Source organism: Mytilus galloprovincialis, chromosome 7, assembly GCF_965363235.1.
Source record: "Mytilus galloprovincialis chromosome 7, xbMytGall1.hap1.1, whole genome shotgun sequence".
Lineage (NCBI taxonomy): Eukaryota > Metazoa > Mollusca > Bivalvia > Mytilida > Mytilidae > Mytilus > Mytilus galloprovincialis.
The window spans coordinates 33,331,871-33,344,498 of NC_134844.1; the positions used below are offsets into that span (position 1 = coordinate 33,331,871).

General features: G+C 32.5%; 1 protein-coding gene across 1 annotated transcript in view; it reads right to left on the minus strand.

Annotated features, from left to right (window-relative positions):
- Positions 1 to 12,628, minus strand: part of LOC143084185 (tRNA (guanine-N(7)-)-methyltransferase non-catalytic subunit wdr4-like) — an 81,464-nt gene that overhangs the window by 68,536 nt on the left and 300 nt on the right. The window contains exons 2-3 of the mRNA XM_076260596.1: positions 12,573 to 12,585; positions 283 to 357 (exon numbers count right to left, since the gene is read on the minus strand). Of these exons, the coding sequence (XP_076116711.1) occupies positions 283 to 357; positions 12,573 to 12,585 (88 nt within the window). The remainder of the gene's footprint in view (positions 1 to 282; positions 358 to 12,572; positions 12,586 to 12,628) is intronic.

Here is a 12,628-nt window from a genome sequence, read left to right on the forward strand (position 1 = left end):
TAACACCAACAATCAATCACTGTGTTGGCTTGTAAGCAGCAACCCTTTTTGAAAGAAATCTGTGTACTAAATGCAAGCTATATGTATCTAGCATCACATTAACTGGGAGATATAGACCCAATATGAAGTTCATTCTTAAGTATTGCTAAATAGGAATAGAGAGTTCACAATGGGAAAACTGAAGACATCTATTTTTTTTTTTTTTCCAAATTCGGTTATCTTACACAAAGTTCTATAAATAGCACAATATAAAAACAATAAAATGCTATTTTTATACAATACCCAGAATCCTTTGAGTCTTGATCTTTTTCTTTAACATCTTCTAACGTAATCTTCTGTTGATTGATTTCTTCATTTCTAAAAATATAAAGGGTTTATTTAATTAATGCACAATTCCAAATCTAAAAATTTGTATGGCTTATAAATATTGAATATTAATTATTACATTCAAATCTTTGTATATATATGGTAACCTTAGTTTCTTGTTTCATATACAGCATAATAGGCTGTTTTCCCCTCTCGAAAATTATTCATCTCATATTTGTCTCTCATTTACAATGATTAAAACATACAGATGGCTCACCTGCTTTGCCTTATAAAACACAAATTTGAAACTGCCTACATATGGGGGAGTGGATATCATTTTTAATTACTTCTTAAGCTTAACTGATCAAAAGATTTCCCCCACAACAATGTCATGTGAATGTAATTACTTCTAATTCAGGAGAGCATGACACAAAAATTAAGCCTCACAATATATTTGCAAATGAGATTCATGTTTTCATAATATTTTTTTTTCATACTAGAATCCTGGTTTGAATATGTGTATTCTAAAAAAATCAGATAAATACTTAACCTAATTTTGCAAAACATGTTAAACAATTCAAAAAGAAAACGAATATATAGCCAAATCTATACTTAGATAATAACCTTAAAATAATCATTTGCAGACAGCAACCAAAGACTACCACTGAAGTTAAAGACTACAGATTTGAGGCAAAAACAGGAAGAATGTGTCAGGATTAAACATGTTTGTGAGCACTCATCCTTACATAGCCAGATACAGTAGTGTTGTAACAGCACAACGTAAGAACAAACTGTTAAGTTCAATTGGAAAGTAGCACCATAAAAATCTGGCACAGCTAGATGGTATGGCACGAAGCAATTTTTATTATCAGATCACTGTTACTTGTTTTTGTCCAGATTTATATGTAATAGTTTGATATGAATAAAAAAAGATGTGTGGTATAGGTAAATAGGACAGCAACTCAACAATAAAAAACAAGAGACATCTAGTGTGCAAAATACCATCTTCTATAAGGACTTCATAAGTATGGCTTACTTGTGTCCAATCCATTTTACTTTGAGTAAATAAAATATGTTTAAACTATAAGGAGAAGACAACATAACAGACACAAGCTAAACTATAGATTCCTCATCTTAGTTTTGAGAATTAAATACAAAGAGTGGAAGGAGCATTAGAATGAATTTTAGGAAAGAGATTAATATTTGGTCAAAAACGACCTCAACTTGAAGGTTCAATACATAAGAAAGATGTACATGTTATTTCATGTACATGTATTCAGAATAATTAATTCATATTTTTATTTTTGTTTAATTGCTGTTTAATTGTCCTGATGATTGATTCCACTTTCCATAAATGTAAAATCAATTGTTACAACACAGAAATCTAAAAATTGGAAAGCACCAAAAGTGAAAAATGTTAATTTCTCCAAAACTGAATTTCAATACAAGCAGAAATTTGACCAAATAAAAATTGAAAACATTCTACATCATAATATAAAAATCTGGAATAAAATGGTGCTGGAATTAATTGTGATATTATCCCTCCAGAGTCTCCTCTTACTATCCATGTAAGCTGATGATATGAATGGTATGTTTAATAATTAATAAGGTAATAAGATTCATGTTACAAGCTACCTGAATATATATATATATATATATATATATATATATATATATATATATATATATATATATATATATATATATATATATATATATATATATATATATATATATATATATATGTCACAGTATGTGTATATTGCTATATGATGGCCAAGACGAAAATTGTTTTCCTTTGGCCACTTAGCATTAAATTCCATCTAACTTCGTTTTATAACAGAGGAAAAAAATATTGGTAGATGCAGGAACATATATATTAGATATACTGATCCCAGGTAGATGTTAACAAGACAAAACTCATTTTATATTCTGTTCAATAACAAATATATCAAAGAAATTGTAAAATTGCTGAAGCATTATTCTTCATCTTGGCAAGTGCTTCAATTTTTTACACAATGAACCTAAGAGCTTACTCCATACAACAGGCACAGATCCAGTATTTGATTGATGAAGGGGGGAGAATTGGGAATTAGGGCACCTTAATTTGACACAAATTAGCTGTAATTCAACCTTTATGTCTTTCTTTTTTAAGGAGTGGGCATGTCTTTCTTGCTTTTTCATGATTTTTGCTGTGCATGTACAGATTTTGAGTCATTAATGGATATCCTTTATTCTTTCTTTTCTACTATAGAGTATAATTATCGTTTAATTAAAATTGTGATGGGTATTCCCTGAGGTTGTAAGTTCAAGACTGTATGAGGCAGGGGCATTCCACTCCAATTCTTATTGACTAGAATCCAAGTTTTTCTATCAAGCATTAGTGGTTCTCTGCCCAAGCTATGGCACTCTAGCTTGCTCTGTAATACCTGGCCATCATGAAATAGACAACTGTTTTAAAGGTGGCATTTAACTGCAATCGATCAATCAATCTTTATGAGTTACAAGTATGCCATTTACAACAGATTTTAACAGTTAGTTTTTTATGTTCCACTGATACACCTCTGTCACTGGTAAATGAGAGCCGTGGTGTAGTGGTTAGTGCACGACTACTAACAAAGGTTCCTGGTTCCATTCCCATTCCGGGATGTAAATTTCAGGGACTGAATTTTTTACTCTTCCTTGACACCATTTGCCAGTATGGTCTTGAGGAAATGATGATAGTCCGTTGGAAGGGGACTATAAATGGCTGACCCGTGTTAAGAGAGAGTCATAACTCTTGCACATTAAAGACACCCATGTAGATTTCTAAAAAAGAGCAGGCTAATGCTGCTACAAGGCAGTACTCGCACCCGCAAAGTGGAAAGGGATTAATATAAGTTTATCTTGTTTCCCAATCCACTATAAATAAATATGTTTAAACTAAGTGGAGGGTTGAGTGCTTACAAACATGTTTAACTGCCATAATCTTTAAGTCCCTATCCCAAGTCAGGAGCCTGTAGTTCATTGCTTGTTGTTTGTCCATGTCTGTCATATTTGTTAACAAAAAGTTGTTTGTTATAAATTAGGCAATCACTTTTTTCATTTGAACTGTTTCATATTTTCATGTCAGGTTTTTTTATAGCCAACTATAGGAAATGTGATTTTCTCGTTGTTAAAGGCCTAACAGGCACCTGTAATTACTTACATCCACTTCATCTGATCTTTGCTAGATACTTGTCTCATTGGCAAACAGACTACATCTCTTTATTTTTATATAAACCCCACCATATTCTTTATGTGCCTGTCCCAACTCAAGAGCCTGTAGTTCAGTATTTGTTGTTGGTTTATGTCTGTCATATGTTTTTCATAGATTATTTTGTTGTAAATTAGGCTATTGATTTTTTCATTTGAGATTTTTAAACATTTTTCATGTCAGAACCTTTATCTATATGATATTTTATTTCATTGTTGAAGGCCATACAGTGTCCCATAATTGATTATATCCATTTCATTCCAACTCTGGTGGATAGCTGTCATCATACCACACTCCTTACTTTTATAAATATCTTGACAACACCAATAAATACAAAAATAAGGATTGCTGTGTCTTGTTTTCTCTAATAAGTACCTACAACAATTGAGCCAAGGATTACAATGTCTCGCTATCAGGATGTACTCCACAAGTTGCACAAAGAATTCTTTAATCCGAATCTGTATGTCATACTTACATATTTTTGCTATTCACAGAAGATGGAATTAATGGCAGATCTTTGAAAGTCCCTTAAATGCCTCCCTGATCCTTATTTTTTTCTATATTCCATCTTTAAAATTGTCCTAACCATCCTTTAAATTTTGGTTTGTTTAATTTAATACTAATTGTATAATAGTATGGCTAGTTAAAACCAAATAAATGCAAATCCATTGATTAAGATTAAAAGGTGGAAACTCTATGTGTCTTTTAATTACTTTTTGGTTTGGGTTTTGATATATTTCATGTAGTTACAATTTTCAATGTTATACTTTTATACAATTAATTTATGAAATATATCAAGTCAACTGATGCAGCATTCACAGTGCCGATTATGGCTCCCACTAAAGATCAAGGCACTAGGACCCAAAATGAGAAAAGGTTGGATTACTATCTTGAATGGTCTGGATTGTCCTATCATTGTCTGAACGCAATCGAATATGTTGGTAATACTGCAGTCCCACTAGGCCACAATCGCACTAGTGACTACGATCTGTGAAAAAAATTAAAAATTTGACGATCAGAGGGCGATTGTGTAGATTGCAGTAAGGTTGTATCACAGTCGTGGTGCATCCTTAAGATGGTGGCTAACTTTGAACATGTTCAAATCAATAGGGTGTTCAAATCAATAGGGGTGTGGATGTGGCGAAATCAGGTCGTAGTAGAAGCTTAGTAAGAGCAAAGTAAGTAGTTGGTGAGATCGGAAAGGTCAATGTACCATTGTAGCGAAGGTGTAGCGAAGGCGTGATTCTATTCAGAGAAACTTTGCTTCCATCTCCATCTTCATTATTACAACCTCACTATGACCATCATGTTCTCACCACGACCCAACTACGCTTCAACTACGACTATGCCACATTAACACCACGCTGTTCAAGACCATAATACAATTCTAGCATGCCCATGCCATCCTCATCACGCTCTTCTTACGATCTGACTACATTCATACTACGACCAACATGCTCATTGTCATTTTCACATAATATTTATGTAATGTCTGTGTGTAATTGGAGCCTCTTGTCCTTTTATCTAACGGATCAAACATGCTTGACACATCTGTGTCATCCCTGCTATTGTTCACTAAAACATCTTTATTTTAAGTTTAATGGACCAACAAAAGGTTGTGATTTAGGTTGGATTAGTAGGTCCGACATCTTTGCTGTATTAGGATTCGTTACTATCAGAACATGAATCTGCCTCTACATCTACCCCTACCACCACGCCCGCGTGTTTTGGTAGATTTTGGTGGCATGACTGTGTTGTCTCCGAGAAATCTAAGTATTAATCAGAAATACTAATAGAAGGAATAGAACAGTATTAATATGCAACACAGATGTTGACGTTATTGCTGAGGGTGTAGTAAGATCGCGGTATTTACATAGTATAATCATGGTAAGAACGTGCTATAATCGCAGTAGAAGCATGGTAAGATCCGGTTGCAATCGGTTAACTTGTGGTATGGTCGTAATGAGAACGTGGTGAGCGTAGTAAGATCATGATAATTGTAGAAAAAACGTAGTTAGAACACTGTATAATCGTAGCAGGATTGTTGTAGAAGCGTAATGAGGACGTAGTATCATCGTGAAAAACAAAGAAAATAAAAAAATAAATCATGCCCCTCATACCGTGGCCTCACCACGATCTGAATTAATTTAAGATCGCAGTGAGCTTGGTGTGATCGTGCTCTAGTGGGACTGGGGCTTAAAAGATTCCTTGGGATTGGGAATGGTCCAAAGTGGTCAGCCAAACACCTGGACGGTTAGGTGTGTAAGGTAACATTCAGGGAAAATCAGACAATTCTGTTTAGTCGAATTAAAATCATGACTATGTCATGACAGATTCTGCTATATTGGATAAAAATCTTTACAATGTTCTGTGTTTTCTACAGGTGTCCTGACGAACGTGCATGATCTAGAGAAATTTGTCTAATGTCATTGCTGTTTTTTAGCCAATTGAGTCCAGATTGCATCCAGATCTTACCAAATGTGAACCATCTTTGCAAAAATCATTCCTGAACAGTTCCATTATTATTACAAAATTCAGCAATGATACCAACGTCAGAGTCCCAAAAATTACCGTTCACAAAATGATTGAGTTAAGACAAAGCCATTTGTAATACAGCGCTCCAAACTGTGATAGGATTGAGTTCCGGCAGTACCTGATGATCACGAATATGGCTACAGTTTCCAAACGGATATCTTCTGTCAGTGCAAGTTCACTGTCTGATCCCTGTCTGATCTCTGTCCAATCACATTCAGTTGATTCAGGACTCTTTTGGTTTACAACCATCGGAAAGATACAAATCAGATTTAAATTGGATAGAGAAAGGGGATAATTGGGTCATATTCGTCTGGAATTGGCTGAATAAAGGCGCTTCCTGAACAAAATCGTTTTGTTGTAGTTATTAAATAATTGTTTTTGAAAATTTTAATCTAAAGTTTGAATTTCCAGTCACAATTCATGACAGGATCTTGATCAGACTTTAGACAAATTTTAATATGGAATGGTCCTGCCACTGACAGCTGTAAAAATCGTGAATGTGTGACCCAGCTTAACACACGTAGTCTGTTACCTTCTTAAGGAGGCTTGAGGGTACAAAAATGTCAGCAAAAATTTAAGCATAAATTTTATATATTACACTCTTATGGTATGGTTCAAAAATAAACCAAAAAAATCAATTCATTTTGGCCCCAGATGACTTTTTAAAATGTTTATATCATTGAAAAAGCTCCAAATTATCTCCCTTTAGTGCAAAAAAAAAACATTTTTTGCATTAAAATTGAAATATCTTTTTTCACTCATCAATGACCTATATTTTTTATTATATTTTTCAAATAAGTTGTACTAAAACTAAACAATTGTAAGATTTAAGCGATTTCTGTAATTTAGTTCTTTTTTTATTTCGATATTACATTGGTCCTCTATTTCTGTTATTAGTTCAACAGAAAAAAAGCACCTTAACAAAAATTCATGCTCCTTTTGAAGGCAGATCGTGAGCTTAAATTAGCAGTGACCCCATATTTTAATTTTATTTTACTATTAAGTATATGATAAAGTTCATTTATAGAAAAATAAAGCAAAATCCTAGATTCAAAAACAAAAGAGATTTATACAGCGAGCTTAAAAGTTAAGATTATCATTATATTATAACTTATTACATATGAATGTATTTATTTTGCATAAATTATTAAAAATTATTTCAACACTGTGTGTTTATTCAAAAATGCACATTAAAAAAAGTATCATTTATTAATGAATCCTGTTAATTAATTATTTTAGTTTTCTATCCAACATTAAAATACAGTGTATAAACAAATATCTGGAAACCTTTTTTTCATTATTAAAATAATGAATAATAATTGGGTTAACTTAATCTCAATTAACTAATTAAAGAAATAACTGTACATGTCACAGGTGTTCAAAATAAGCTTGTATATTATTTTTCATATCTGACATGGTCTAGCTAATTTAATTAATTAATTAAAGAATAAAAAAAAGTAACAGATTGTATTACACTTGTCATCAGTGAAGAAAATGAGTGAACAAAATTTGTTCTGTAGCACTATAGGTGTGACAAATTATCACCTTTAACATTTAGCAATGTTTAGTGTTTGTGACAAATATCACATCCTGATATGCTGTCAGATATAACCAATGTGAAAATGATTAACTTTAATAAAATAATATGTTAAGATTTAATGATAGCCTGGAAAACTCCATCAATAGTTTAAGAAGTGTATTTGCTCACTCAGACACAATCTATGTGTGTAACAAGTTGAACAATTAATCTAAGCGAAATAATACTGGTTTGTGCACCGATCATATTCACTGTAAAATATTCCTGCACATGCACACAGTTGCTTATAGTACCAATCAGTTGCTTATCGTGCTACACTACAAAAGTAGTGGTACTCCAGATAGTGGAGGAAAGAATAAAGAAGAAGTGGAATAACATGACTTCAACTTTAATTTGTTATTATATAACTTTAAATCACAACAGTATTCATTAAATAGCCAAATATGTATATATGCAGAAAAAAATATATTTGTTTCATTAAACATGTTTTCTCAATAGATATGTTATTTGTATTTGATGTACTGAACTGGTCAATCATGGAAAATATGTAGGCTGCTATCTAAATCCCTTAGATTATCATTAGTATAAAACATTTGGATAGACTTCTATATGAATTTTATTTCAGAATGATTCATTGAGAGTTTTTTTAAATATGACCTACTAACATAATTTTCTCCAAGTCATTGATTTCTGGCCATATTTGGAGACAAAATTACATTATTTTTCCTAAACAGCTCTCTGGTGAATGCATTTTTATTGTCATATTTACAAGATGAAGGCATGGTTGTGATATATATTTGAACAGTTAAAGTAAAGGTATATCTCAATATATATCATTATCTGTGTGTGACAGTAGTAGCTTGAATACAATTTTGGGGGGTTCCTATATTGGTTCAGGTCTATATTTTAAATGTGCATTTTGCCATTTGTCTCTGTAACAAAAATTGTGTCTGTGATGAAAGAACTGCAGTTCAACGTCAAGTGTATTTTTCTTACGCACTGATTAATCTAAATATACATCTCTTTGTAAACTTTAAATTAAAACGATAGCTACCTTGCCGTTTGAGAAATAAAGTTGCACCCACTAATGCAAATAATACCACACGTGAAACTTTTTAAAGTTGCCATTTGGATACAAATTATCGCTTAAATCGTTAACAATATTAGAGCTGATTATCAAATATCAAAGTTTCTGTGGAAATATAAGCAACAATCCTGATCAAAGTAAATTGAATTAAACAATTAAGAACAGGTACAAGTTTGTGAAAAACAGATAACAAAGATATCATCTACTTTCACTTTCAAATTAATTATCGTAAGCGGCCATAAGCACCGGTGAAAAAGTAAAAGTATAACTTGTGACGGGGTTCAGCATCAATATTCCGGTATTTATTTGTTTGCAAAAAAAGTAAAAAATAACCAAAAAAAAATTCATATGCAGGCCCGTAGCCAGCAATTTCCAAGGGGGGTTCGTTGGACACATGAACTCGACTTTAACAGTCACAATTTGAACAAAACGTTGACTTTAACAGTGCTTATTTGATTTCAAGGGGGGAAAGGGGGGTCGTCCGACCCCCCCCCCCCTGGCTACGGGTATGATATGTTTGTAAAAAAGAAAAGTAAAAAAAATATATAATCAAAACACCATACAACAGTGCCAAACAGCTTGAAGGAACTTGAAAGGGATGAAATGAATATCTAAAGTTCCAAAAATCCTATACCGAATAAACTAACTCAGACTGGAGCAGTTCCAACGTTCGAGAAATTTTACAAGCCGTCCCCAAATAGATATAATAATGGGCCAGACGAAGACATCATCAAGTTAAAACAAGAAGCTGTTTTGAAACTGACTGCTTTAAATCTGGGGATTTGATGCAGTTATTTCATATCAAGTTCTATAAATGTAATATGGATGGGAGAAAAATCAAAAACATCGAGAGCACTGAATATTGGACCTTATATAACAAAGTAGGTCCAACGCTGACTTAACGATATTATGAATTATTTAACTATTCGGTGGCGGATCCAGAACTTTTTACAAGGGGAGGGGACCCGGGTGAGTGACTGACATAAGGGGGCCCGGCGCTCCAGTCATGTTTCAGTGATTCCCTATATAATCAACCAAACTTTTTACCACGAAAGAAGGGTGTCCACTCCCTTCTTGGGATCTGCCTATCCTATATATTGAGCTTTGGTCAGTTTCGTTGTTTTTTTTCATTTTTTTTTCTTTGCATTAATTTTAATCCTACAGTCATAGAATTTAACTAGCTAGGCTATTGATTCAAAGGAGAAAGAACAAAATGAATATTCCGAAATTTTATACCTATAGAGAACAACAAAATGAATACTTTGCAAAACACAGATGTCCTGTATAAAAAAAATTCCTGTAGCAGAAAATGGACATGCTATAGATTGTGTTAATTTGTCTAGTACGTGCTGGTTTTAACACATATACAACCAAAATTGCTTATATTTCCTTAATAAATATAAAAAGACTTTAAGTCTTGGTAAAGTCAGTTAAATTAATCATTGTCCTATTCTTTATCCTTCAAAATGTTAAAACGTTTGTAATGACTGTAAATATAGTGGATAGTAGGATAGATAATCATATATATTAGTCCTGTCTCTAGAAAAGTACTTTGATATCGCTCTCTCTGTATATAATATATAATGTTGGTTTTTTTCTGTCTCTATTTTACTTCATTTCCTTTTTTTCCCAAAAAAGGGAGGAAAGGAGCAAATCAACAATTAAGAGAATATTTACCTTAGGTCTGTAGTCTAGAATTTTGTCTTACATAAAAATATGAAGGGGAAGACTCAGTGTTGTTATGTTTCTATCATTAATTTTTTTGTCTATTTATATATGTAGGACTCTAAAGTGCGATGGTACTCTAAAGTGCGATGGTCACGCTAAAGTACGATGGTCTACGCTAAAGTGCGATGGTGTCAGACGCTAAAGTGCGATGGTTGTTTGTTTTTTATTTTGTGTTGCGATCAGAAATCACGCTAAAGTGCGAAGGTATGACACGCTAAAGTCCGATGGTATAACGGGAATGTGGTTCAGGCAATGGTTTTCGTTTTTTGCTGACGTCCTATTACATTTTCGTTTATTGTTTTAATTATGTGTCAAGTCGTAGTCTTTCTCTTTTGATTTGTTTTACACTGGTCATTCTATACATTGTAACCCTATATAGCTAGTTGCGGCATGGACCAAGGCTTTACGTTGACGGCCGTATGATTATTAGCTGCATACATGAACAGCATTTGGGATTGGATGGATAGTTTATTCTACATCTTCTTATGTTTATCTAAAGTACGATAGTTGTCCAAAAAGGTGTAATGGTTACACTGTAATATAGTTAGTACATCCGGAATTTAGTGGAAGTCGTTTTTTAACAATAAAATAATATGTTATAAGACAATGCCCCGTGTTAAAGGTCATACCTAAAGTTGCATATTTCAATGACATTAGGTCGAAGATAGATAGTTGTCGTATTCAATTTGGCAATCATACACACATCTGTTTGTTAGGTTGCTGTCTAATTGACGTATATTTATTATTTAACAGAAATAACAAACCATGTAGTATTTTTTTTTTTTTTTTGTATTGAATAATTCAATTAGAAAGTGACTGTTTTGATTAAAGTTATTTCTACAATTTCACAAATTAAGTTAACCTCTTCCAGCAACGACCAAAAATTCCAGATTTTGCATGATTATTTGTTTTTCTCTTCTTTTCTTTCTTTTCTCGTGTAATAAAAATCCTTAATCTGGACAAACATTCTCGTCATAATGCTGTCGAACGTTGCTAACGTCGATGCATGTATTTGCAGAAAAACGCACTTTAGCGTATCAAACCATCGTACTTTAGCGTAGGCCATCGCACTTTAGCGTGACCATCGCATTTTAGCGTCCCCATCGCACTTTAGAGTCCTACATATATAACTTTATTTGACTCAGTCATGTTATCATGTAATGTTTACTAAGAATCAGGATCACACATATTGCTAGATATACTGTTCCCAGTAAGAATGTAAGTCTATAACCACAAGGAGCTAACTCAGACTGTGATTCACAACTTTTTAAACTTTTATATCTTTATTTTTCGTGAAGTAACCATAGACGTATAAAGTACTCTCAGTGGCTGATCCAGGGGGAGAGTTCCTGTCGTTAGACCCCCCTTTTTTTGGACGATCAATGCAATTGAATGGGAACATATAGTTGGAACCCCTCCCTTTTTACTCAGGGTTGGGAACCCCCCTTTTTAAAATGGCTAGATCCGCACCTAACTCTCATATATATATATATATATATATATATATTCACCATGCCAGATAAATAGAAAGCCATGCAACTTACGATTCTGCATAATCATATCAATCTATTTCAGCAAATGCATGTACAAGTAGATATTTATATGGAATGAGTGAAACTGGTAACATGTTCCTCTTTTAAATTAAGGATTTTGTCTAACTATTCAAATCCTTGTTTAAATTAAGTTTTAAAATCAAATATGTTTCTATCACATATGGCTCTGAATTAACTAAAAAGAAAATAATATTCCTTCAACTATTTGACTGTTATTATATGAAAAAATATATATATATATTTTAAGTTTCCTTGACAGTCACATTGAAATATGTCAATAAAATAAGTGTTTAAACTTTTGTATTTCAACTTTTGCAACCACTTGCATAGAGAAGAGTATATCATATATTCTGAAAATTAGTTTCTTAATAATTAATAATGCCGTTTTTCTCTCCTATTTTCAGTACAAACAAAATGGAAATATTTAATAAGCTTTGTTTTCTTGTATTTTTCTATTCTCACATTCTATGTCGTCGTTAAATAAAATTATAATTTAATATCTAACAACTTTTATATATATTTGAAAATATTTAAAGCCGTGAAGAAAAAGTTATTTTTAACATGTCAAAAGTTATATTTTTGCCTACTCACCGAGGGAAAAAAACTATCCAGTTTTATAAGAAAACATTCTTGTGTTATTTAACTTT